Source organism: Mirounga leonina, unplaced genomic scaffold (genome assembly GCF_011800145.1).
Source record: "Mirounga leonina isolate KUSES-001 unplaced genomic scaffold, KU_Mleo_1.0 Mir_180, whole genome shotgun sequence".
Classification (NCBI taxonomy): domain Eukaryota; kingdom Metazoa; phylum Chordata; class Mammalia; order Carnivora; family Phocidae; genus Mirounga; species Mirounga leonina.
In genome coordinates, this window is record NW_023270469.1 from 32,712,301 (window position 1) to 32,736,894 (window position 24,594).

Here is a 24,594-nt window from a genome sequence, read left to right on the forward strand (position 1 = left end):
GTAACAACACAGTGGTGGGGCCGCAAGGAAAAAAGAAGCTTCCGCTTTGCTCTGTTATTAACACTTGTAACCTGTCTCCAGTCCAGTCGGACATAGTTCATCATCTGGAATAATTCACACCCTCGGCTCCAAGATTAGAACCAGAAAATGTTCCTCCTGATAAGTAGAAGAGAGTCGAGCTCCAGAATGTCCTTGTCACCATAGTTAGGAGAACCCTGTGTCTCTGGGGGTCCTAGCTCTTCCTGAGGGCTGTGGCTGCTGCCACCTTGTCCTCTGCCGCACGTGGCTGCCAGTCCCTGGGGTAACTCTCAGCAGTGCTGAGTCAGCACCTCACGTTCAGTGAGAATTGCTGTACATGCAGGCTTCGCGCAGGAACGACTTTTCTCACGTGACCTAAAAAACATGCCACTTCTCATCTGTTCAGAAATATTTTTCCTCTGACCCTCCCAACAATCTGAATTAATAGTCTTGAGCTAAAATTGAATAGCTTTCATTTGGTTGGTAGGGCAGTCGATTTCAGATCTAAAGTTTCTCTGTCCACTGATCCAGCAGTTTGCTCAGACTGTATCTTAGAAAATTAAAAAAAGTTACATGTAAGGATACATTGTTTATAATATAAAAAAATTGGGAATTGGTTAAAAAATCATAATACAACCTTTCAAAAAAAATCACATCATTATTGATTTTCGGGCACAATACATTTGCCTGTTGTTTAGGTATGCGTGATCTCTGACAGCTAGGATTATGGGAAGCTTTCACATTCTCCATAGCATTTGAATATTTTACGGTAATCCTCTGCTATCTGAGAATATTGCTCTCTTAATGCAAATTAGTCCCTAGAGTGCCTCCTATTTTCTCCTTGCCATAGATTTACCTGTCATTGAAAACCAACTCCATTTAGTAGGCACTTCTCTGCTATTTACCAGGTACCTTCATATATATATGTATAGCTTTTTGCTCAGACACAGATCATTCTTGAAGTTACCAGTAATAGGTACTCTTGACTCAAATACTCTCAAAATGCCACTTATGGGGGCGCCTGGGTGGCTCAGTCATTAAGCGTCTGCCTTCGGCTCAGGTCATGATCCCAGGGTCCTGGGATCGAGCCCCACGTCGGGCTCCCTGCTCGGCGGGAAGCCTGCTTCTCTCTCTCCCACTCCCCCTGCTTGTGTTCCTGCTCTATTTCTCTCGCGCTGTCAAATGAATAAAATCTTAAAAAAAAAAAAAAATGTAACTTATTATATCTAACTTGTTTTAGGTTTAAAAAAACTCCAGTAATCCATATTCTTATTCCTTGCCTTGAAGCTCTTAATATTTTTTTTATTTTCCTTGATATTTACATCTTTTAATATATCTTAATAAAAAGCTGCTTGTCTTTATACTTCTAGCCATCACCAGAAGATGAAGGCCAGACTAGGACCCTTGACCCAGCAAAAGAAATGGAGGTGATTATATTTTATTCTTCATAAAAAATATTTAAATGGAGGATAAGCTAAAAGGCCTAAGTGATAAAACTTTGTTTTAGAAGAGCATGATTTATTGCGTATCTCCGTAAATTAAAGCACTCTCTGCAGGGGGCGGGGGGCGGGGCAGCAGCTAGGGCAGCACACGAGCATGGGAGCCTGGGGGCCAGCCCCGGGGACCGCACGGTGTAAATGCTGCACATGTTGTAGGAGTGCGGGTTGCAGAGGCCAGCTGCTCTGCATGGCCGAGGCGGCCCTCACAGAGTGCGTGCTGGGCCAGCTGGGCCTGGAAAGGTGAAGAGACATTCTCCCAGCAGGCGGTGGGAAGGGGGCCGAAACTGCATGTATAGTGACAGAAGCGGACGTGGGCGGGAGGGGCCCGTGTGCAGAGAGTGCAGTTGGCGTGTGAGCGCGGGGTGCCTGGGCAGAGGAGGGGAGGTGGGGAGGCCCGCACAGGTGAGGCCCTGACGACAGAGAGGCTACAGGCAGTGCCGAGAAGCTGAGATTTTACCCCAGAAGACAGGAAGCTCTGAGGAAACGTGGAGGGGAGAGGGGCTGGAGGAGGGGACCCAAAGAGCTCTGGGGCTTGTCTGAGCAAAACACTGACGAGCATGGCAACACAGTAAAGACAAAGTACAGTAGAAGTCAGGTCCACAGGACCTGGTGTGTGAGGTACCTCATGGCATCGTGAGCTCCCATCAAAGTGTAGGGAAAGGAGCTCCCCTCCAGCAGGGAGAGAAGCTGTACTCGACATCCCACACGGGTGATTGGGGACGTTGTTGGGGTGGCAGGGGATTCCCAGATCTGGGTTGCAGGTGTACAGGTCTGGAAGTTGGTGGTGGAAAGGTAGAGTTTCACTATAGTCATTCAAGTGAATGAGATTGTCCAGAGAGAACACTGGGTAAAGACTGAAGGACAGAACCTTGGAGAAGCCCAGTAGGTGAGGTAGAAGAACCACGAAAAGAACGACCTGCAGGAAGGAGCCCAGCAAGAGGAGAGTGGAGGCTGTCATTTGTAACCTTCATCAGAGCGGGGTCAGCAAAATGATGGGGACAGAGGTAGGCGGCAGAGAGCTAAATGAGTGGAGGAAGCAGGGACGTGAGGGCAGATGGATGTGACCCCAGTAACTGAGGGGAAGGAGAACTTGAAGATGAGGTCAAGGAAGGATAGATGTAGGTGGGAATGGTACCCACAGAACCATGTTTGCAAGGAATGAGGTTCCAGCAAGGTCATGTGCTTAGTGAGAGGGCAGGAACGCAAGAAATCTTGAGAATGGGAAAGGAGGCTGGGTAAAAAGTAGGGTGGTGGGGGTCCCGCAGATGGCAAGCCATAAGTATATACCGAGAGTTTCTCCCCACACACTCTTAGCCATAAGTAGGTAGAGAGATCGGGGGTTCACATAAATATCTGGAATGCAATGCCCAGTGTCTAAATGGAACCATTAATTTCTGGTGGCTTGTTATCTGGGCTCATCTCTTCCTCAAAAGCAGCGTTGAGGTTATGGAAACTCTGAGTCTCGTCATTCCAAAAATACAACTCCACCCATTTTAGGATTTTGTTTCTCCCATGTAATACTGACAGCCTGGCTTTGGGGCCGGGAGGTGACCCAGGAAGTATCTCATGCTCGAGCTCTACTGTGGGAGTGCAAGCATCTGCACTGGGGGCCAAAGCATGGCCTGTGAGCCTTGGAAACAGGAGGCATCGTCCCAGTCAACCAGAAGCTCTTCGTGGCGTAGGCAGTACCAAGGCTCTCGTTCCTTTCATCTTTAGAGTGGCTGCCAGATGGAACAAAGGATGGGTGTTTTGTAAGACACATTATTTCAGGAACGGAAAGTATGTGTTTGTGGATGGTGTTTGGCCCGGACTGGGGAATGGCACTTCGCAAGTATTCTGGGAAGACGGTTTTGTAGGTATCAAAATTGTAACTCCAAAGTAAATAGGTGGAATAACTTGGCCTGTAAACACAAACCATCTTAATGATTTCTCATTCTAGCAAGCCCAAATAATTCCTTTTTTTTTGTTTTGTTTTGTTTTTTAAAGCAGATTACCGAAATAGAGCCAGCAGGGCGTTTAGATTCCAGTAATCAGGACCGGCTCACAGCACTGAAAGCAGTAACAAATTTTGGTGCTCCTGTTGAAGTTTTTGACTCTGAAGGTGTGTCACTTCATGACCTGGGCAGTCACAATTTAATGTCACATTAGTCCAGATTGACATAGCTGTTCACCACAGGAAGATCTTGGCTGGCTGTGCTTCTGTGAAGAGTGAAGCATGTCTCTGGTATTAATTTCATTGAGGAGAGAAGACTAGCCAATAAGTAGCAAAACCCCAGAGCATAGGACTCCCTTTACTGCACAAGATCAAACACAAGTGTGTTCGTGTTTTCTTTAGTGTGTTTTTCTTTTTTTTTTTTTAAAGATTTTATTTATTTATTAGTGTGTTTTTCTTCGTACCACACAGAAGCTGAAATGTTCCAGAGGAAACTTGATGAGACCACCAGATTGCTCCGAGAGCTCCAGGAAGCCCAGAACGAGCGTCTGAGCACCAGACCCCCTCCCAACATGATCTGTCTCTTGGGTCCCTCTTACAGGGAAATGCATCTTGGTATGTTACGCCTCCGGTAAGAGGAGAACCGGGGGATACTTAAAAGGGAGAACCTTCTGAGAAGTGATACCACTGTCAGCAGAGCTGAAGTGAACCATGGATGGTTTCTTTTTTGAACAATGTGGGGGTTGGGGGTACCAACTGACCTCCCTCCTCCCCCGTCCCTCGCAGTTGAAAATCCACGTGCAATTTTTGACTCCCCTCAAACTTTACTGTAATAGCCTTCTGTTGACTGGAAGCCTTACCTACGGTCAACTAAGACGTATTTTGTACGTCACATGTATTACATACTGTTTCTTACAGTAAAGCTAAAGAAAAGAAAATGTTAACGTTGAAGAGAATAGGTTTACAGTCCTGTATTTATCCACACACACAAAAAAAAATCTATGTATCTGTGGACCAGCACAGCTCCAACCCCTGGTGTTCCAGGGTCAACTTCCTATTGGTCTTTTGATTTTTGTTTATTATCATGTAAAGGAACCACATTTTAACACCTAGAACTGTTTTTCTTTTCTTCTCCCTAGCTGAACAGGTAACCAACAATCTGAAAGAACTTGCGCAGCAAGTCACTCCAGGCGACATTGTCAGCACGTATGGAGTTCGAAAAGCAATGGGGATTTCCATCCCCTCCCCCCTCATGGAAAACAACTTTGTAGATTTAACGGAAGGTATGTGCCCTGTGTGTCTGGGAGGACGGAGACTGTTGTGAGTAAAAGGAACATCAGTCCTCTCCCCTCGAGTAATATTGGAAAGATTTTTGTCTCTGCGTGTTGGTGCTGTAAAACTTTTCATTAATTCTTTAGACAAGACGTAAAGGAAATAAAGATTTGACACATTTGCCAAAAAAAACCCTACAATGATACCCTGGTGGTATATCTAGTCTTTAACCTTGGTAAAGAAGGGCTGTCAGCACTTATTCTTCTGGATGATACCTTTACCTTTTAAGTAAAAGGGGGAAAGTGCTGAATGAGGCCGTAACCTTTCCTTTCAGATTTTGAAGACCCGAGAAAGACTGACGTTGCCGAGTGTGGACCCAGTGGGATTTGAAGCTCACTGGTATTTCATTATATAGTCTGTACATACTTTTTTCATTCTTAACCTGGAGATGCTTTTCAGAAGATATAAAATATTTGTAAATTGTGTTTTTAATTGAACTTTGGAACAGTTAATTTTAACGTTCCAGAGATTGGACTTGTCTTAGGTAATAAAGCTGAGCCTGGGACTATGAGCTGTGTTGTGCTGTCAGCTGAGTCGCTCTTGACCTTTCCCCGGGGCTGAGGTGATAGAGAAACACTTAGGAAATAAAACAGCCTTTTCAGGACCCTTCGTTAAAGCAGCAAGGCCCCCAAATAATTGAACTCCCTCATTTTACCACACTTGTCAGAACTCCTCGTTAAAGAAATTAAACCAAAGAGTTCCGACTTACAGATTTCACCTAGATGATTTATTCAAAGAAGGTCCTCGTGAGGAAGGACTAGGACGGACTCTGACCTGTTGCCATCCGGAGTGGGCCTGGGCACAGTGGGTCGGAATGACAGCGCTACTTCCTTAGGGCACACACGGGACCGGAGCTCAGACGCTTCTCTAAAATCCCCATCCAGTGAGATTTTCCATCGTTATACCATGAAAACAAATACTAGTAGATTCTAAAATTACTTTAAGTGTATGTCCCCTGCATACCTGATGGGAATGATGTCCTCCTGTAGAAGATGAGGTGACGTACCTCCCCATGCCACCCTCTCTCTCCCCCAACCAACCCCCCAACATCACACCAGGAGTTTCATAGTACTAACCCGTCTGGTGGTCCTGTTTGGTTTATTTTTTTTCATTTTTGAGAAGGTCACTTAGGGAATCACAGAGCTTAAAGGAAAGTTTACGTTTCTGTTTACTGTTTCTCCCGGGCCACCTGTGCCTCAGCGTGTCCCCTGAACTGAGAGTCCTCTACTTTTATCTGAAATACAAAGGTTGGCTGCTTGAGCAGATAATGGAGTAGGAGACCAGGAGACATGAGGTTCTCTTCCATAACCAGGCACCACGTGGCAGCCTGCTTCAGGGAACTCTGCTTTGTAAGACCCCCCGCCCCTTCATCTCCCCCGCCCCCCCGCCGGGTGGAAGCGTTTTTATTTTCCTGACTTTAAAAACGAAGATTTAGCAAGAACAAGTGGGGTGAAGGAAAACTGATTCTCCAAGACGACCCAGTCTTAAAAACCTACTAAAAATCGTATGCCAAAAGAACTTCAAAATTGTTCAGTTATGTATTTTTTTTTATAAGATTTTATTTATTTATTCATGAGAGACAGAGAGAGAGAGGCAGAGGGAGAAGCAGGCTCCCAAGGAGCAGGAAGCCCGATGCAGGACTCGATCCCAGGACCCTGAGATCATGACCTGAGCCGAAGGCAGACGCTTAACCATCTGAGCCATCCAGGCGCCCCCAGTTATGTATTTTATCAAGTTTTTTTAGAGTTTAATAATTTTAATCTTTCGATTATAATTCAGGCAGTGATTTTCTTAAACAGACCAAGAAAACTGAAATTCAAAACACTTGTTTTTCCAAATTGCTGATTGAATATATGAAAGGCTAAACAAAGTAGAAACACTGGTACTTTATAAAAATGAAGTATAACATTTTGAAACAAATGTTACAGATCTATAAATATTCAGTATACAGAGTCATTCCTAGTTATTCGGATGTACCTTCTCAAAACCTGTTTTTGGACATGACGTATTATATACACCATGTATACAGTGGTTAATGATCTTATTTAATTTTCTTAATGAGTAAACCAGAAAACTTCAGGTGTGACTTTCACTAGAGTGGGGGAGGCCCCCTTCACGCCGGCCCGTGACCCCTAGGAAAGGTCAGTGTTAGAAAAGATACTTGTCCTGTCATAAAACAAACAGAATGACACCTGTGAGGAGCCCCTGGAAAACACACTGAGCAAACGTGACTGCAGGTGCCTTTTAGGGTCCGTTCCACACCATACTCGGCACATCAGAAACTCAAAACTTCCCAAAATGTGCTTATCGGAGCACCGTGTTTGAATTGGAAATAAAAAGAGAGGACTGGATTTCTGTTGCTGGAGGAAAAAAGTAATTTAATATTGCAAGAGTAGAAGTAGGCCCACCTCAGAGAGACCCAGCATGCCTAGGTGTGTCCGGTATCGTATCCATGACAGAACCTTCCTGACCTCCGAGGAGAGCCCTGCTGAGCGGCCCTGGTCACTGCCGATTTAAGTGTCCGGGTCGCAGTGTAGTACTCACCCGACACCAGCCCTTTATATGAAAAGTTGGTGCAGAAAAGCAGTTTTTAAGTGAGGTTATCCCTTAACAGCATTTTTGCCATAAAATTCCTTTGTACAGCAAGTTCCTGTAATTCATTCATCTCTCTCCCAGTGACACACAAGCCTCAGCCGCTAGCACATCCGGCTCCTCTGGGCAAACGAGATAAGCCCCTTCTCAGGCTGATAAGCCGCAGACATGGCCCGAGCAGACAGCGGGTTCAGCTTCAGTCCTCCCTGCCCTTGGCTGCAACCCTGTGTCCGCTTTTGAAGCTTCCCATATGCAAGATTTCCTGTAATGGCTGGGGGTTCCCGGAGGACCCCGAGCTGGGAATCCCTGCTCTGCAGTGAAATGCAGCTGTGTGAGAAACCCCGGGTGCGCACTGCTGATGAGGCAGCAAAGCTGATCCAGAAAAAGGAATGGGCAGTTTGGTTCCTTCTCACCTGGAAACACAACTCAAGCCAACTTCTGAGTCTTTGAAAATTGAAGTGCTGTGAGATGCATCTCGCGGACCTGGCATTTCGCACTCGCCTTGATTCATGCAGTTCAGAGCAAGACCAGCCCAGCATTTCCGAGCGGGCTGGCTTCCCACATACGGGAACCTCTTTGCACGCTCATGTGGAGCAGAAGCTTTTCGTTTTGAAGCTCTTCAAGTTAGGTGTGAGGACTAAAGAAAAGAAAAGAAGTGCTACAGGTTGCCTGCGTCCTGTCTGCACAGATTCCATTCCTTTCCACCACAGAAGCGAAGATTTAGCGGAAGACTGCAGGGGCGAGCCCCACACACGGGGGAGCAGTCGGGGAGGGGGTAGGAGGTGGTGCCTCATTTCCTGGGCCACGCCACCGCCTGCCTTCTTGCCGTGAGCCACACTCCAGGCCCAAGCCCCGGACGCTGGACAGTAGGTTCTCCTTCCGTGTCAGTGGTTAAAAAGACAGTACGCTGGAGGGAAGAGACTTTGTCTAGCATCTAAGAACTCATTAAAAAGGATAAAACCTCCACCAATAGTATAGCCATTTAAAACAGACACGCCGGAGATGACAAGAGGTAGCAGGTGCCCGCTGTGGTTTTTCCTCCCTGCTGCATGAAACCACAGATTGAAAACAGCCTTATCAGCTCTATTTACCGAAATGCCTGTGTGAGCAATGCAGAATCCTGTGGCTGATCCGCTGGGGCAGAAAGGAGTACCCAGCCCGTCCTGGACGACTTGTCCTAGTTCTGTACCTAGAAAAGACCGGGCCCGCGTGTGCAGCTCGCAGGCCAGGCAGGGTATGTATGGCTCATGCTCCGAGATCGCCACAGCCCCGAGGGGACTGAGCATCCGGACCTCATGAGTGAGCCTGTCCACGCTGTCTAGAAGCTGTGGTGCAGACTCGGACGGCACAGAGGTCCTGGCTGCCTGTGGGTGGCAAGGCTCCGTGGTTGCCTCAGGTGAGGGTCTGATGCATGTTCCCAGGAATCCTCTAGCACAAATCCGAGGAAGCTCCACATAGCCATCTGCCGGGGTAGTGACGGCCAAACCCTTGGAATGCCTTTGTGACTGGCGTGGGGCTGAGTGCTCCCCTTGGCTTGCCTCAGGAAAGGAAATCCGCTTCCAGCATGTTCTGCACCTACCAGAAGCCCTCAGTTGAGTCCCAATCCTTGAAACTTGGCAGTGTCTGTACAGACAAAGTAAGTCCTCAGCTCGCCTTTGCCTTTGACGTTGATCAGTCCCCGGCACTCGCAAGAATAACCTAGTCCCTGGAGGATGGTGCATGTTTCTTCAGTAACCTGAAAAGAAAAGGCCAACAGTCTTGGGAAGCAGGAAGAACACCTGCTGTGGGGGGTCAGGCAGAAACCAGCCCCAAGCAGCACACGGGTCTGGTGTCCCTCAAGCACATCAGGGCTGGAGTCACATTGCTGACCGATGCCCGGGTCCCTGCGCCTCTGGGAAGTTCCTCCCCCTGTGGTCATAGGTTCCCCAGCTGGGTTGTACCTGGATCTTGCCAAGTTCTCCAGTGCTCTCCATCCGGCTGGCAACGTTGACCGTGTTTCCCCAGATGTCATACTGAGGCTTTCGTGCCCCAATCACTCCAGCAATCACGGGCCCGTGGTTTATGCCTGGAGGGAACATTTGCGGTTGGGTCAGGGAGGCCAAGCCTCAGGCTCTGCCCTTAGCAGCAGCCACAGAAAACACCGACCAACAGCTGAAATGGCTAGGGGGGGCTTCCCAAGCCCGTGACAGGAGTGCTCATTTGGGGTGCACGAGAGGCACCCCCGGGCAGCCCTCTTCCGGCTGCTTGCTCCAGAAGTTGGGCTGCGGTTAGCACTTTTCTAGCATCTGCTCATCTCCCAACCAAGAACAAACAGGCTGTGAGCACCAGCCCTGCAGCTAACACGGGGTAGTTAGGTCAGTAACTTGGCTTTGTTCTCAGGATGTTGTAAGGTTTACAGAAGGTGATTTGGGGGTTCTCCGTTTTCTGTAGGGTTCTGTTCCTATCTACTCACAACTTCCAAAGCTAACTTTATAAACAGAATGCCAAGGAAGAGTAATTGCCCTGTCGCCAGCATTGCAAGACCGAGAGGGCGTTCTCAAGGCTTTCCTGCTAGACAGTGAAGTGCACCATCAGGCCTGAGCATGCGCTTGCCAGGAGGCACGGGCCCAGCCACCCTCCCCGAGCCGGGCCCCGCTCTCTGGGCCCTCACCAACTCGGAGGCGGAAGGAGTTGAAAGAATGCCGGTTGATGCCGTCCAGCTTGCTCATCAGGGCGATGCTGAAGTCCACCAGGATGCCGATGTGCGCATGCTGCCGCTCCAGGTCCTGCGGGACAGAGCGCTGCGCACGGGGGCCGCGGGTCCCCGGCCCCGACTTCCCGCCTGCACTGGGTGTCAGGCGGCCAGGAGGCTGGGCGGCGAGGTCCTCTGCCCCTCCCTCATAGGACGGGCCTGGGACCTGCTGAGTCCCCCTAGTGGGGGACTGGGACGCGAGGCCACCAGCTCAGCTCGGTACCTGGTTCTCAGTCCCTGAGGGGCTGCTGAGCCCTGCGGCTGCCATGTATGTGCTGCCGATGGTCTTGATCTTCTCCACGCTGCTGAACTTGGGCTTTAGAAGCAGCTGCGGGACAAAGGGACACCCCGAGGTCTGAGAAGGGGTGGGGTCCCTCCCGCCACTGCTCCTAATGCCGACATTTCTCAGGTTCGGCCTTCCCTTGTGAGTGGACAGCCGAGTCCACGCAGGGACGAGGCCTCTGGTTCTGTCCCTGCTGCCGGTCCTCCCGTTTGCGTCAGGACTCTCGTTCTTAAGGAGCAAGCACAGCCCAACAGGATCTACCCAGGAATGTCGAATGTTTGCAGCTAAGAACGAAATCCAAGGGGCGCGTGGGTGGCTCAGTCAGTTAAGCATCTGACCCGTGGTTTCAGCTCAGGTCATGATCTCAGGGTCCTGGGATCGAGCCCCACATCGGGCTCCGTGCTGAGCGTAGAGTCTGCTTAAGATTCTCTCTCCCTCTCCCTGTGCCCCTGCCCCCTGCTTGTGTGCTGTAAGTAAATCCTTAAAAAAAAAATTAAGGGATGCCTGGGTGGCTCAGTCGTTGGCCTTCGGCTCAGGTCACGATCCCAGGGATTGAGCCCCACATCGGGCTCCCTGAGCAGGAAGCCTGCTTCTCCCTCTCCCACCCCCCCTGCTTGTGTTCCCTCTCTCGCTGTCTCTATCAAATAAATAAAATCTTAAAAAAAAAAAAATGAAGTCCAAACCGACGGACTTCCTCTGGAAGAGTTGGCAGCGTGGGCTTGGCTGGGAATCAAACTACAGCAGCCCCCCTTACCCACTCCCAGACCCCAGTGGCTGCCTGGCACCGCAGGGTCCCGAGCCCTCCACAGCGTGTGCTCTCACCCCCACGAACTCGCCTGTGATGAGGTTTAGTTAGAAATCAGGCACGGTGAAAGGTTACAACAGAACCACGCGCCCTGATAAAATTACGTGAAGGGTCCCTCTCTCAAAAACTCTTCCTGTACTGCGTTCGTTCCTCCTCCTCCTCCTGGTGATGAGATGAAGCGAGGCACATGACAGGGACGCTGCGACACGGCGTTCGGCCACTACCGACCTCCTGGCCATGTGTCGGGAGGGGGGTCATCTGCTCATGCGGCCAGCAAACCACAGATAAGGGCACCGCTGCCTTCTTCAAGGACCCTCATCTGACCCGAGCTGGCTGCCCCTCGCAGAGAAGGTAACAAAGCGCTTACTGAGAGAAACGCAGAGAAAGGCGCATGCGTCCCTCTCCCGATCTGGGGGGCCCGCACCCTGCCCGAACCTCGTCGAAGTCGGCGATGATCTCGTTCAGCAGGCGCAGACACTCCAGCCCCTCCTTGTTGACGTCGCACTCCGTGTAGAAGACTTTGAAGTCCGGCACGGACGCGAACATGACACACACGCAGTCGTAGGACTGATGGTACCAGTCCTGGATGGGGGCGGGCAGAAGACGACCTTGCGCCAGCCGGCCGTGCCGGGGGACAAGCAAGCACAGGGACGTGGCCCCTCGGCCGTCCCACAAAACTTTCAGGGGCCGGGGGCGCAACGCGAGTGTCGCTCGGCCTGCCTTATGCCTGAGACTCTCATCTGAGTGCACTGGTTGGGGCGGGCTCAGGGTGGTTCTGACTCGGCGCTACCCTGGGTCCCGGGGCGGACGCTGAGAGCCGCGCAGGGCGGGCCAAGGTCACAGTCAGGGCCTGGGTCCTCTTCCGTAAAATGCTGCGGCACGGAACCCGTGAACCACGCACATTTTCATCCGCACGGACCGTCCGGACCACAGAGGCCTGGACATGCTGCTGGTGCCCAAACCACCCGCCCCCGGGCGGCCCCACGGCCCCCAGAAGTGCGGGCCCCAGGTACCCTCCGTCTCTCCCTACCCGGGGCCACCCAGCGCCCGCCGGCACCACACCTCATTTAACTTGTCACCAATGAAGTGAGCGGCCACGTGGGCTGGCAAGACATTCTCCAGAAGAAGGCGGTTCACATTCTCCATGGTTTCAAACTCCTCGTGTTCCTTCTTGAACTTCTTCTTCCACAAACAGTCCAAGCGGCAGTAGTAGTCAATCTGCGGACAACGGGCAACATCGGTGTCCTGGCCGCTGTGAGCGGGGACACGAGGACACACGTGTCGCCCTGGGGCCTGCTGAGCCAGCCCCTCAGTGCTTCCACCCTGTGTCCCCGGCTAATGTCCCCAGCTCAACAGCCACCTCCCCGTGGCCTCAGAATGCCAGTCAGCCGGGACTCGGTTCTCCAAGTGACCCACATGACCAAATGTCACTGGTGTCCTGAGAGGAGGGGATGTGGGGAGGTGAGGACCTAGGGACCAGGGTTTCCGTACTGGGCTCTGTCTCCCATGCAGCCCCAAATCTGCAGATGCCCCGGCCCGGTTGTGTCCCGCGCCCCCCAAACCCCACCCCCGCCGCTGAGCACGGGGCCCTACCTGTCTGGAGAGCATGAGGAGGGTGACATAGAACAGAACCAGGTAGAAATTGGTCATCGCCTTCGCGTCCTTCCACACACAGAACGGGGAGCTGCGGGACACGAAGGGGAAAGGCCAGAGTCGATCGTGCCCGGCCCTCAGACGCGAGCCCGGGACAGACGGCTGCCCTCAGCTCACATCCTCAGGGCACAGACACGAAACAAGCGACTTCGGGGTGACAAGAGAAGATGGTCTGACTGGGAGGTGGGGGAGGCCTCACTGAAGTGACGTCTGAAGGAAAAGCACTCCAGGCAGGTGAGGGGACAGCCAAGCACTCCTCCAAGTCAGGGACTGCAGCTGTCAGCAAACCCAGGGGAGCAGATTTTGTTCTGGGCCCCCAAATTTAAGGGGAGCCAGGTCCCTCTCCTCAACCCACCTGGGGCCGAGAGCCCCCAGAAGCACACCATCCCTTCCCACGCCACAGGGCTCAGCCACCAGTCCAGGGACAGACCGGAGACAACTGTTGTTTCCAGAACTCTGGAGATCCGGGACACGGCTCAAGGAGGGGGACCGGGCTAGAGCCGAAGCCTCCCCCCCGCACCCCAAGAATGGCATAGAGACAGGAGGATCCAGGAAGCCTCCGTGGGTCTCGGGATGTCCCCCAGAGAACCTGCAGATGAGTGACACTCCAGCTCTGAGTGTACGGACCTGGGACCATCACGTCCCCTCCTGTAAAATGGAGACCATGCCACCTGCCAGCCCAGCCCCCAGGTGTCCAGGCCAATGGCACTGTGAAGGCCAGCACAGCACGGTTCAACATGACACCCCACGGACCACACTCGAGACGGGCAGGGGGATAGGGTGCTCTGGGCCCCACCTGAGGGTACCGTTGGTCTCGGTGAGGTTGTCCACAACGTGGCCACAGCAGTCCGACTGCCAGCACGGGGAGATGTTGAAGAGCACCAGGTAGGCCACCAAGGCCACGGTCAAGAGCACGACCTTCAGCTCCAGGCTCATCCGCAGGAAGACCGAGCAAGCGACAAAGGCGAGGATGCAGCTACAGGTGTAATACTGGGGTGATGGGGGGTGTCGCTCACCATGAGGCAGCTCCTGGACCCAGGTCACCAGGACGGGGCGCCTCTCTGGCGCCGGCACCCTGACTCCAAGCCCCTTTCCAGCGCCGGCGGGGTGGGGAGGGGCGTGAAGGGCCAGCGCATGTGCAACACTGCTCTCAGCCTTGATGACCTCCCTTCTTAGCAAAGAGCAGACCACACAGTCTAGAACTTTCGAGCATCGCGTTGTTTTTACTCTATTTTTACTTCTACTTAATGGCAGGTGAACTCACTGAAGGGAGGGGAAAAAAGTAACTACAACTGCAGTGGCCTGTGGATGTGACAAAGGTGAGGGCAGCAGTACGCACACCCCTGAACAGCCTCCCCGCCTCCAGTTCTGCCCCGAGCTTGCCCTTCCCAAAGGGCATCGCTGCCCGTGTCCCTCTCCCGCTCAAGATCATGATGTGGCTCCCCACTGCCCCCCAAAGAGAGACCAAGCTCTCTATCCAGGCACTCAGGCTCCGTCCCCACCCCCGATCTGGATCAAACCTACCTCCGGCTCCCTGTCTCAGCTGTCCCCGCGCCTCCCCACGACACCACCGCCTGAAGCCCTGCGGGCTCCCATTGCGTGCCTCAGCTTTTCTCCCTGTCCCAGAACCTTTCTGTCCTTCAGAGACCAGCTCAAAATTCACCACGGCCCGCGGAAGTCCCCCACCCTCCGCTGCCGCGCATCGGGGCTCCCCAGACCTGGCTTCTGCTGTCGGCCTGCCTGAGGCCAGTCATGGCTCCACCACCCATGAGGCCAACCAGTCAACCTCTCGGGGCCCCTCCTCGCGCCTTGGATGAAGCAGCCCCGGCCCCGAAGGCCCTGTGTCCTCCGGGATCAGAGGCCACCTCGGCCCCGGCTGGGCCTTGCTCTCTCCATCTCCTGGGAGGGGCTAGACTCCGCTCCCCCGCACCCCGTGGCCTCCTGCACTCAGGCGGGGCACTGCGCAGGAGCAGGGCCCAGCGGGGGCACGCGGGGCCCAGCAGTCTGGGCCAGGGCCCGGCTGCACTCACCGGGAGGAGCCCGCACATGTTGCTCCCAGGCCTCGGGCTCGTCTGGTTGCCCGCAGGCAGCCCCGGGGCCGAGAAAGGCATCAGCGGCTGCAGAGAAGACAGGTCACCATGAGGGGTGGCCCAGGGACCTGGGACTCTAGGACCTGCCAGGCCCAGCTCCAGGCACGCCCAGAGCCGCGGTGCCCAGACTCCCGGCCACAGGCATCTACTTCCCAGAGGGGAGAGGTCCGGGGAGGAGGAGGGTGTAAAATGAAGCCCCATGTGCACCATCACCAAAGCATCAGAGGCTGATTTGGGGCTGGGGGAGGCAGGGGAGAAGCTGGGATCAGCGTAGTCAGTGAGCCCCCTTCTCCCCAGGAGACCCTGAGTGTGGTGGTCACCGGGTCTCAGGGACACGGAGAGCCCCTGGCTCCAGAGGTCAGAGCTGGGAGGACCAGCAGGGACACGTGCTGTCCGCAGCACTGAGCACGTGAGCGAGGCCTGAGAAGCAGGAGCTCAAGTGTCCTCCCCAGCCTGTGCCCAGGGCCACTCGCCCTAGCGAGGAAACGGAGTCTCAGAGAGAGTAAGCCAGGGCCTCCCCAGGTAGAAGGATGATGATGAAGAAGGTAGAAGATGCCAAGAACACTGGTGGTTCAAGACATCCTGTCCTTGGGGGGCTGGCCATGTAAGCTCTCTGGGGGCCCCAGGTCCTCGTGTGAAAAGTGAAGGGGAAGGAGCCCAGGCCCATCTCAGGGGCCTCGTGGAGCCCGCCCACAGGGCCCTGCAGAGAGCTATGCCAGATGCAGCTCTCGGGCAGGAGACTGTGGGATTCGAGAACCTGAAGGTGCCCAGGGTCTAGGACTGGCTCCCCCATCCCCCCAGGAAGCACGCACAGGCAGGAGGGCTCCTCGCCAGGGCCCGCCATCCCCACCCGCCCCCCAGAACCCACCAGGTTGACGATGGCGATGCTGAGCAGGCTGCCAATAGTCAGGACGGCCAGGGACAGGCGCAGCAGGGGCTGGGTCTCCACGCTCTCGGAGATGGCCTGCAACATCCCCCAGGCCGGGCAGCACCTCTGTGGAGGCACGGGGTCAGGGGGCTGGCGCCAGCACCGGGACAAGGACCCCTCGGCCCAAGGGCCCAGTGGACAGACATGAGGGCTCCCGAGAGCTCCACTAGAGCTCAGGCCCAGAGCTCAGGACGCACGGGTGCACAGACAGAGGGGACGCTCCCACCCTCAGGGCCGGGGACAGCCGCAGCCGCTTGGGGGCCCCCGGCAGCCCGGGAAGGTGGCATTCCTGGGAGAAGCGCTCTGCAAACTGTCCCCCGGGCAGGAGGGGTGCGGAGGGCCGGCGGTGCAGGGCCAGGTGCCCGGTCAAGGGCTCCCACTCACCAAGAACTCGTGGGCAAAGCACAGGCCCAACACCAGCGCCAGCACGCAGGCCACCAGCCCAAAGGACACACCCAGAGCCGCCATCCTGGAGAGCAGAAAACCCTAGGTCTGGGGGACCGTCGGCCCAGGGCCAAGCCACAGGCATGCTCCCCAACCCCCAGCACCCCAATTCTCAGGCTCCCAGCCGCCTCCTGCCCCCCCAAACTGCCATATGCACTCAGCAAAGGGGATCTCTGAGCACCATGGTCCAGCTGCCCCACTCATGCACGAGGCCGGGGCCACGTATCTAAGAAACGGGTGGGCACGCAGCCTTCAGACCCACGGCCGCCCCGGAAGTACCAGACGGAAGGGCTTCTGCCTAGTTTGTCTTTAGGAAGCACATCCTAAACCCCAATCCTAGTGGATCCTCTGACCTCACCCCACTTCCAGAAACCACCACGTAGCTGACCTCACTCCTTCCCTGTGACCTCCCCCCGCCCCGCCATCCCCCGCCAACAGGGGCCTTGCACCCGGATAGGGCACGAAGCCCTCTGAGCCTCAGTTTCCCACATCTAAGAGGGAGCTGGAGGTGGCTACGGTTCTGGGAGTCTGCCTTCTGGGACAGCGGTCGCCTCGGGCCACACACCCACAGGGCCGCACAGGTCTCAGGGGACTGGGAAGGCCTGCGGCTTGACAGGACGAGCACGTTCGATGGAAACAAAAGTAAGCACTGGTGGGCCCAGGTGTGGGCCACAGCCCCTGGTCCAGTCTCTGGGACTCCAGGCCCCTCCTGCCAGTCGGGCAGCGCACGCAGCTTTTCTGGGGGCGCTGCCAGGCCCCGGGCCCGCGCATCCCGCCCACCCCGACTGACCTGGGCATGAGCAGGGCCTGGACCAGCAGGATGCAGACGAAGACGAGGCTGGCGCAGGCAAAGTAGTGCCGCGCCCGGGGGATGGGCGCCAGGCGATACTGGGGGCGACGGGGACAGTCAGGGCCGCTTGCTCCGCCCCTTCCCGGCCCACCCCGGCTCAAGTTCATCAAAACTCACACCCACACCCTGGCGGCGCCTGGGTGGCTCAGTCGGTTAAGCGTTGGACTCAGGTCATGATCTCAGGGTCCCACTCAGCGGGGAGCCCGCTTCTCCCTCCCCCTCTGCCCCTCCCCCCCTTGTGCACGTGTGCTCTCTCTCTCTTTAAAACAAATAAATACATCTTTAAAACAAACCTCACATACTCCCTGAGTTCCAGGTGATGATGGGACATCATCATGACCAAATGACCTTCCTTCTGTTCCCCGACGTTTAGAGCTGATCCCTTCCCCTCCCCCACCCCACCCAGGTCTCTGACTCTATTTCCCAGGTCCCTGAGAAGCCTATGGCCCCAAGCTTGGGGACGGGAACCAAGTGTGAGCTCTGGGGCTGGCGGTGGGTCTGTCCTCCCCCCAGACCCAGGAGTAAGGCTGGGCCTGAGCCCCTAGCTAGTGGGCAGGGGGACCCCGTGCCACTCACACCCCTCCACCAGGCACAATCTCATGATCTCGGGCCACAGGGGCTCCTGCTGCACGTGAGCAAACCGGGGCTCAGAGAGTCCGGCAGCCTGCCCAGGGTCACACAGCTGCTGGCAGGCCTGCCAGGCAGGTTTCCCTCAGACCCCAAGCTCCTCACCGAGGGAGCCCCGACTCAGGAAGCCCCAGCCAGAGAAAGACCCCACCACCACCGGCAATCTTGAGGCTGAGAGGGGAAAGAAGCCCCAGCACCAGAGCCCCGTGGCCTGGGGCTACCCTCGCAGGCCACACCAGAAGCCAGAAGCCTGTGAAATGGGTAACAACGGCCACCTTGTCCGGCCGTCTGAGGTTTCAAGGACATACATGTGTGCCGGGGACATGGCCAGAACACAGTAGGCGCTCAGTAAATAAGTCAACAGTTGCAGAACGGCATAAAAGCACGTAGTTGTAGCAGCCAGAAGGGAGAACCAGGCTAAGGCGTGCGCTGGCCCTTACCCGCTGAGGTCCCAGCATATGAGGGGAGCAAAGGTCTCCCAAACCCAAGTGGGAGAATCCCTAACAGGGCACGAGTCAGGTACAGGAGTGAGGCCAACGGGAAGAGAGTCCAAGCAAGGCGGGACCGGGCCCCCACCCACCCACCATGGCCCGCCGGGGTGATGCCCACCACCCTTGCTGAACAGACGTCGGAGCGGTGGCCGCCCCACCCCAGGCCTGGAGCCCCCGGTCCTCACCTCTCGCTCGAAGTCCTTCTCCAGGAAGATGGACCCCAGGGTGTAGAAGTCATCGGACGTGGAGCAGCAGGGCCTGAGGGGTGGCAGGCGCAGGCCGTGAGACACAGGGCCTGGGGGAATAGGGGGGCCCGCCCTCGGGAGGAGATGGGGGAGGGGGGTGGGAGGGGGTCCCACTCCAGGGAGCAGGGAGATGGGGGGCAGAAGTCCACCCTCAGGAGGCAGCACCAGGGAGGCAAAGGAACCACCACAGACGCAGCCGGAGCTGGGCACCAGGCACGCGGGCACAAGGAGGGCCTGGCTGTATGGGGAACCCCCACCCGAGGGGGGACTGGGCGAACAGAGGCCTCGGGGTCCCACCTCGTGGAGCTCAGCCCCTCGATGGCTGACAGCATCTCCTCGTCGTACGAGTCGTCCTCCGACCGCCCCTTGGGGGACGTGCTCCTGCATCAGGAACCGAAGCGCATCACCCCAGGACCACACCCGCCTGCCCAGAGGCAGGAGTGAACACGAGGCAGCACCCCCGTCTGGGTGCCTAGACGCCTGCAGGAGGCCCCAGAGCCTCGTGCGGGGTGGCCGAGGAACAGGAGGGTCCCACTGAGGCCCAGAGAGGGCAAGTGGAGGCCCGGCATCAAGCAGCAGGCCCAGGTGGCCAGCAGCCCAGCCAGAAGCAGAGGACCTCTAAAGGCCAACCTCTGAGGCCTCTTCCCCTCCACCCGCAGGCTTCCCTCACGCCAACCACTAACCCGGCCCCGGGTGGGGACACCACAGGCACTCCATTACTGTGAAGTCCTCATTCCAAGCCACAGCCCCTCCAAGCTGCCCTCCTGGACAGAGGGTGGTCAGGGTAGGCTGCCTGGAGGGGGTGGACACTAAGGGGGTGACTGGGGTGGGGCAGGACTTGGTCAGGAAGGCAGGCCACAGTTGACGGAGAGGAGGGGATGGTGCACGTACCTGTCAGGGGTCCGGTGGCGCCGCAGGGGAATGGTCTGGAAAGGAAAGGAGAGGGGACAGTTATTCTGCAATGAGGGGCCCCCGAAGTCTGTCCCTGGACTGGGTCTCTCATCTCCCGCACCCTCGGACACACGGGGCAGGTGCCGAGCAGTCTGGGAGGCAGGGTCCTACCTTGGGCCTCCGCCCGCTGGGGACGGGGGTCTCGCCGCTGCTCACGCTCTCACGGTGGTTGAGGTGAGCAAAGGGCCGCGCGGCCCCCCAGGACTCGAGGTAGCGGGTCATGCGCACGGATGCCCGCATCTTTAGGGCCGCGTCCCCCTTGGGCTTCGGGAGGTGCTGGCTGGGCGGGGGCGGCTGCCGGCTCTGTAGGCAGACACAGACACGGCCTGTCCCTACCCCCGTCAGCCCAGGAAGGGCCCCCGCCCCCATCCCACTCCCCCTGAAATGCCACACTGCCCCGAGTGCTGGCCAGGCTGGGGAAAAAGAGAATGGCAGAAACGCTGCTGGGTCTGCGAGCCCCTCGGGGACCGGCTATGGCCCAGTGCACTCCTTGGCTGGGCTGCACAGGAGGTCCCAGCTCGGGCCCTGTCCTTCCCAGGCAGCCAGGAGATTGGGGATCACACACAACTGTGCGCAGCCCCTCAGACCCTTCTCTGCCTCCCCAGGGAAAGATTGGGCCGAAGTCCTAAGCCCTAAGACCCTGCCAGCCCCGTGACGCTCTGTGGCACCACTGTCTCCCTTGGGGCCTGAAAGCCCACTGGCCGGGGAGACAGTGCCCAGGAAAGCCATAAGCATCCCACCCGGCCCACCCACATGTGGCCGGCACATGTCCTTCCAGGAGGGAGCAGCTGGAGGAAGAGGAGTGCGGGCCAGGAACCCGGAGAGCCAGACAGCCGGCCCACCGAGGGGCCAGCCCCACCCCCTGGGCAGCATTCCAGGCCCTTCCACTCGTGCGGCCCCCACTCCACGGCAGGGAGCGTTACATGCCATGTGCCTGCTGTGGCCGGGTCAGGGAAAGGGTGTCAGCCCGGCCAGCCTCCTCTGTGGCCCCCTGCCCCCCACCCCCCTAAGAGCAGGGGACCGTCCCCTGCTGGGGAGGACGGGCAGGACTGTAAAAGGGGGAGAGAAGAGAAACAGTGCCACGGCCGCCAGAGACAAGCTTGAACCATCTCCAAGTCCCCCTACCCCCTGTCCCCTTGGGTCTCTGCAAACACCCACAGGGACCAGCATCTACAGCCACAGACACTCGCTAAGCCACAGGCAGCAACTTTCCTAGAAACTTCTAGCCTCCTTTCGGGATAGAAACATTTTTAAGCCTTGAGATGCGCCTGTCTGCCTCGCCAGTGGGACCAGCTGGAATCCGCTGTGCCACGCCGAGAGCCACCTGCCCTGGAGTCGGGGGAGGTCCCACTCTCCGTCTCCCCTTTACGGGTCGGCAACTCTGCCCCCGCAGCCCCCAGCCGCTCAAGTTTGGGGTCGCTAGCACTTCTCACTCACTGGAGCTTCCTGAGAAATAAATGTGCACTGAAGATCCATCAGCTCTGAGTATAAAGGCACCTGCTCCGAAGTGGGCCCTGGGAGGGCACCTGCGACCGTCACCAGCCCGCAGGTGACCCCCGCCGGCCACCTGCCACCTCTGGACAACCTTCAGAGGCCAAAGTTGGGGAAGGCCGGCCACATCGACAGCAGGAGGCACCCCTGAGCGTGCGGCGGCCTCTGCGCACACATAAGGGCGCGTCTCCCAGCTCCGTCATCAGGTGAAGAAAGCAAGGTACCAAGCGGGTGCGGGGCATGCCACCCTCGGCTTGGCGAGGGCGCGGGACAGTCCCTCGACTCCTCAGTGTGCATCGGCATCTCTGTGGAAGGGAGACTCGCCACGCTGTCCCCCTCAGCGGGGACGCCGGCCGCAGGCAAGGGTGTGAGGACAACGGCCCGCAACACCCCCTTCGTGCTTTTTGAATGTTCGACTACGTGAATAAATGAAATTCAACAAAGATGGGGAAGGTAGGGTTGCCGGAAAAACCGTAGGATGCCCAGTTAGATCCTGCACAAAACACACACATGCTAAAAACTTCGTCGTTTGTCTGAAACTGAAGCTCGCCTGCGAGTCCCACAGCGGCCTTGCTGAGGGGAGGGCTTAGAGCTGTCCCTGCCACCGCCTTGCAGGACGGGGCTCTGCTTCTGGGCACGCGGTCTCTGAGCTCCGGCTCCATCGCCAGGCGCTGCTCTGGGCGCGGGGATGGCAGCCTGGACAGGCCGCTCCCCCTGCCCTGAGCCTGCCCATGTGGAGCTCACAGTGACAGCAGACAAGCAAAGAGGGCAAACCAACAGGAGCACTTGCAAGCAAGCCGAGAGCGCCGCGGGCAGAGACAGCAGCAGTGACAAGCGTCCTGCGGCACGAAGAGCCTGGCAGTGGAGGGCAGGGGCTGGGGTGAAGGGCACTCAGGGGGAAAGGGGGGGCGGTCAGAGAAGAGGGCAGGGCCCAGAGCTGCAGGGTATGGGGTGAGGGGCTGGGTTGTATTCCATGACTGTGGGGTGGAAGCAGCCCCGAGGTACCCAGGAAGGGTTTCCCCAGATGCTAACTCAGCACCCAGGGCCCACGGCCGGGGAGGGGAGGTTGCTGAGCGGTTCCCGTCCCTAGGGAACATCACGGGGCCCAGGAGGCTCGCAGGCTGGCCCTCCGCTTCCCCCCGCCACCCCGCAAGACTGGCAGTCGGGCCAGCTCTGAGGACAGCCAGGGCCAGAGACAGAGGGAGCTGGAAAGAGCCCATCCTGTGGCCGACATTCTTGAGCAAGCCCCAAGGATGATTCACCGAGGCCGCCAGACGAGCTGGCCTCCCGCGGCAGGAAAGCAGGGCCTGTGTGGGCGCGGGGCAGGGCCAGGGCCCACTGCCTCAGAGCGGCCCAGCAGCTGCCTCCGCCTCGGGGTCCTGACGAAAGCGGGGCCTCCAAGCAGGTAGAGGCATCAGCCCGCGGGGCGGCCACCCACGGGGGCAGAACCCACGACACACCGAGGCTCCTGCCCGGTGGCCCCCTGGCCATTCCTCGCTGTCCTGAGTCTTATCCAAAGCATGTCTTACAAATGTGTCCTCTCAAAATCCGGGAAATGAGTGACAAACCCCTGGAAAATAAACTAGCAGTGACTATCATTTCTAGAATGTTTATGAGGTGCCCAGTTTGTGGTGAGCGGCTCACTCACACGAGCTCTTTCTCCTCCTGAGGTAGGCATTGTAGTTGTTGCAAGTTCACTGAGGCCCAGAGAAGCTGTGTGGAGCCTAGAACACACTCAGTGACGGGGAGCTCACTCCCACCCCGGGCGGGCCTCTTCCCTACCTCTCCACAGCCTGGAAGGGAAAAACACTCTCCCTCCACGGGGGTCTTCCCCCAGGGTGTGGACCCCACTCGCCAGCACAGTCCCGGCCCAGAGGGTCTCCTCAGCCAGCCCCGCCCACCCTGCCCGCTGCTTCTGAGCCCTCGTACCCGGGGGTCGATGACCAGGTAGGTGCGGATGTTCATCTCTTTCAGGTAGGGGTCCCGCTGCTGCCCGTGCCCGTCCTCCACCTCATACGCCTTGTCCAGGTGGTTCAGCGTCGCCTCTGTGATGTGCACCCGGCTGGGGGAGACCGGCCCCGAGTCAGAGCTGCAGGGCCCAGAGAAGGCCGGCACCCACCCAGAGGGTGCACGGCACGCAGGGCCAAGCAGGCCAGAGCCCAGCCTGGCTCCCCCCAACGCGAGGTCATTGCTTCCATCTCTGACCCCACTCTGACCAACCCCCTACCCCCTCTGCCCGCCCAGCCCAGAGCTGGCCCATGGCCTCTGACCAGGCCACGGTCCTGCTGAACCTCACCCAGGGACTCCAGCCGCCTCCATCCTGTTGGCCAGGGACACATCGTGGGACCACACGTCGTACTGCCATTTGCGCAGCCCAATGACCCCGCACAGCACGTTCCCTGAGTGTATGCCCACACGCATGCTGATGTCCACACCTGTGGCCTCTCGCACCTGCCTGGGCAGAGCAGTCCCGTCACCCCATCCCAGCCAGGGCTGCGGAGGGACCCAGGCGAGCCTCGGGTTCCTCATCTGCAAAGTGGGTACAGTGCATTCCCTACCATGCCCTGGGAAGCAGGAGGGGTCCGTGATGGGGACAGGACCCAGTGCCCGGGCCTGCCCAGGGTACCTACTTAATGGCCTCACACATGTCCAGCCCCATCTTCACGCAGTTCCGGGCATGGGTGGGCAGGGATACGGGCAGACCCGACACGCAGTAGTAGCAGTCCCCCAGGATCTTGATCCGCATACACTCATTGGCCTGCAGGGAGGAGAGCATTCCAGGCAGATGAAAGACGCAGCATGTGCAAAGGCCCGGCAGGCGGAAAGCTGTTTGAGTACCCGGCAAAGCAGCCCGTGCGGCTGAGGTGGAGGAAGTAGAGGACATGAAGACAGGTGGCAGGTGCCACAAGCCAAGGGGCCAGCAGGTGTCAAGGTAACCCGAGACATGGCTAGGCGGCCAGGGATGCAAACCAGCAGGGTCCGGGGAGTGGGGAGAGGACAGAAAGATGGAAGTGAATGCTGAGGCTGGGGCCACATAGGAAAATGCCCCTGAGGAGATGGGGGGCCCAGCAGGCTGTCTGAGGTTCCATCTGAGGTACTACTGCGACCACTAGGCCTTCTGTCAGCTCTTGGCCAAGGTGGGGTGGGGATTTAGAGACTCTGAAGAAGGGGCTACATGCCGGCTCCAGGCCCACTCCCCAGGCTCCCCGGGCCCAGCTGCAGCCCTCATGGGGGCCTTAGCAGGCAGCTAGAAGGCCTCCCTCTCCCCATCTGTACAAAGGGCCTGCCTCCTGCACCTGCCACAGAGGGAGAGCTGCATCCAAGAGGACAAGGGCAGGTCCCTGGGCTGTGGCAGGGAAAGGGCCATGTGCGACCGGAAGCCCAGGCCCCTAGCCCACATGTGGCCCAGCTACTGGGAACCCCACCTGCTTGTTTAAGAGATGTCATGAAGGAAGGAGGCTCCTGAAAGAAGGCTCCAGACTAGACAGGCCCTCCGAATCACTTGGTCCGCAATACCCTGAGGGACGTGCTTCGGGGCACCCCTGGCCTGAAGTTTGGTCACCGCCCTGCGGTGGTCTTCCCCTAAGAGGGAGGCCACTCCTGGTGAGGCAGTCCCTCCTAGAACAGAGCA

General features: G+C 57.2%; 2 protein-coding genes across 10 annotated transcripts in view; one reads left to right on the forward strand and one right to left on the reverse strand.

Moving 5' to 3' along the window:
- BRD7 (bromodomain containing 7) overlaps nucleotides 1-5,293 on the forward strand; it is a 34,496-nt gene extending 29,203 nt beyond the window's left edge. The window contains exons 13-17 of one of the 4 annotated variants that reach the window (XR_004682896.1): nucleotides 1,389-1,445; nucleotides 3,507-3,618; nucleotides 3,922-4,081; nucleotides 4,590-4,733; nucleotides 5,057-5,293. Coding sequence is in view for 3 of the 4 variants with exons in the window: in XM_035025238.1 (XP_034881129.1) it covers nucleotides 1,389-1,445; nucleotides 3,504-3,618; nucleotides 3,922-4,065; nucleotides 4,590-4,733; nucleotides 5,057-5,112 (516 nt within the window). In the remaining variant the exon portion in view is untranslated. Of the gene's footprint in view, nucleotides 1-1,388; nucleotides 1,446-3,503; nucleotides 3,619-3,921; nucleotides 4,082-4,589; nucleotides 4,734-5,056 lie in introns of those variants that run through there. The other 3 variants (XM_035025238.1, XM_035025239.1, XM_035025240.1) reach the window with 3 other exon arrangements.
- A 1,224-nt stretch (nucleotides 5,294-6,517) lies between these two features.
- The window catches only part of ADCY7 (adenylate cyclase 7), a 45,732-nt gene continuing 27,655 nt past the window's right edge, over nucleotides 6,518-24,594 (reverse strand). For 5 of the 6 annotated variants that reach the window (XM_035025243.1, XM_035025242.1, XM_035025244.1 and 2 more), the window contains 19 exons: nucleotides 23,594-23,721; nucleotides 23,260-23,418; nucleotides 22,893-23,025; nucleotides 19,584-19,775; nucleotides 19,413-19,447; nucleotides 18,819-18,902; nucleotides 18,462-18,534; nucleotides 17,099-17,196; nucleotides 16,249-16,333; nucleotides 15,805-15,930; nucleotides 14,877-14,963; nucleotides 13,643-13,836; nucleotides 12,787-12,877; nucleotides 12,256-12,411; nucleotides 11,629-11,775; nucleotides 10,329-10,433; nucleotides 10,025-10,139; nucleotides 9,315-9,439; nucleotides 6,518-9,109 (listed from right to left, as the gene is read on the reverse strand). In XM_035025243.1, the coding sequence (XP_034881134.1) occupies nucleotides 8,963-9,109; nucleotides 9,315-9,439; nucleotides 10,025-10,139; nucleotides 10,329-10,433; nucleotides 11,629-11,775; nucleotides 12,256-12,411; nucleotides 12,787-12,877; nucleotides 13,643-13,836; nucleotides 14,877-14,963; nucleotides 15,805-15,930; nucleotides 16,249-16,333; nucleotides 17,099-17,196; nucleotides 18,462-18,534; nucleotides 18,819-18,902; nucleotides 19,413-19,447; nucleotides 19,584-19,775; nucleotides 22,893-23,025; nucleotides 23,260-23,418; nucleotides 23,594-23,721 (2,280 nt within the window). In that variant the 3' untranslated portion in view covers nucleotides 6,518-8,962. Of the gene's footprint in view, nucleotides 9,110-9,314; nucleotides 9,440-10,024; nucleotides 10,140-10,328; nucleotides 10,434-11,031; nucleotides 11,513-11,628; nucleotides 11,776-12,255; nucleotides 12,412-12,786; nucleotides 12,878-13,642; nucleotides 13,837-14,876; nucleotides 14,964-15,804; nucleotides 15,931-16,248; nucleotides 16,334-17,098; nucleotides 17,197-18,461; nucleotides 18,535-18,818; nucleotides 18,903-19,412; nucleotides 19,448-19,583; nucleotides 19,776-22,892; nucleotides 23,026-23,259; nucleotides 23,419-23,593; nucleotides 23,722-24,594 lie in introns of those variants that run through there. The other variant, XM_035025247.1, reaches the window with a different exon arrangement.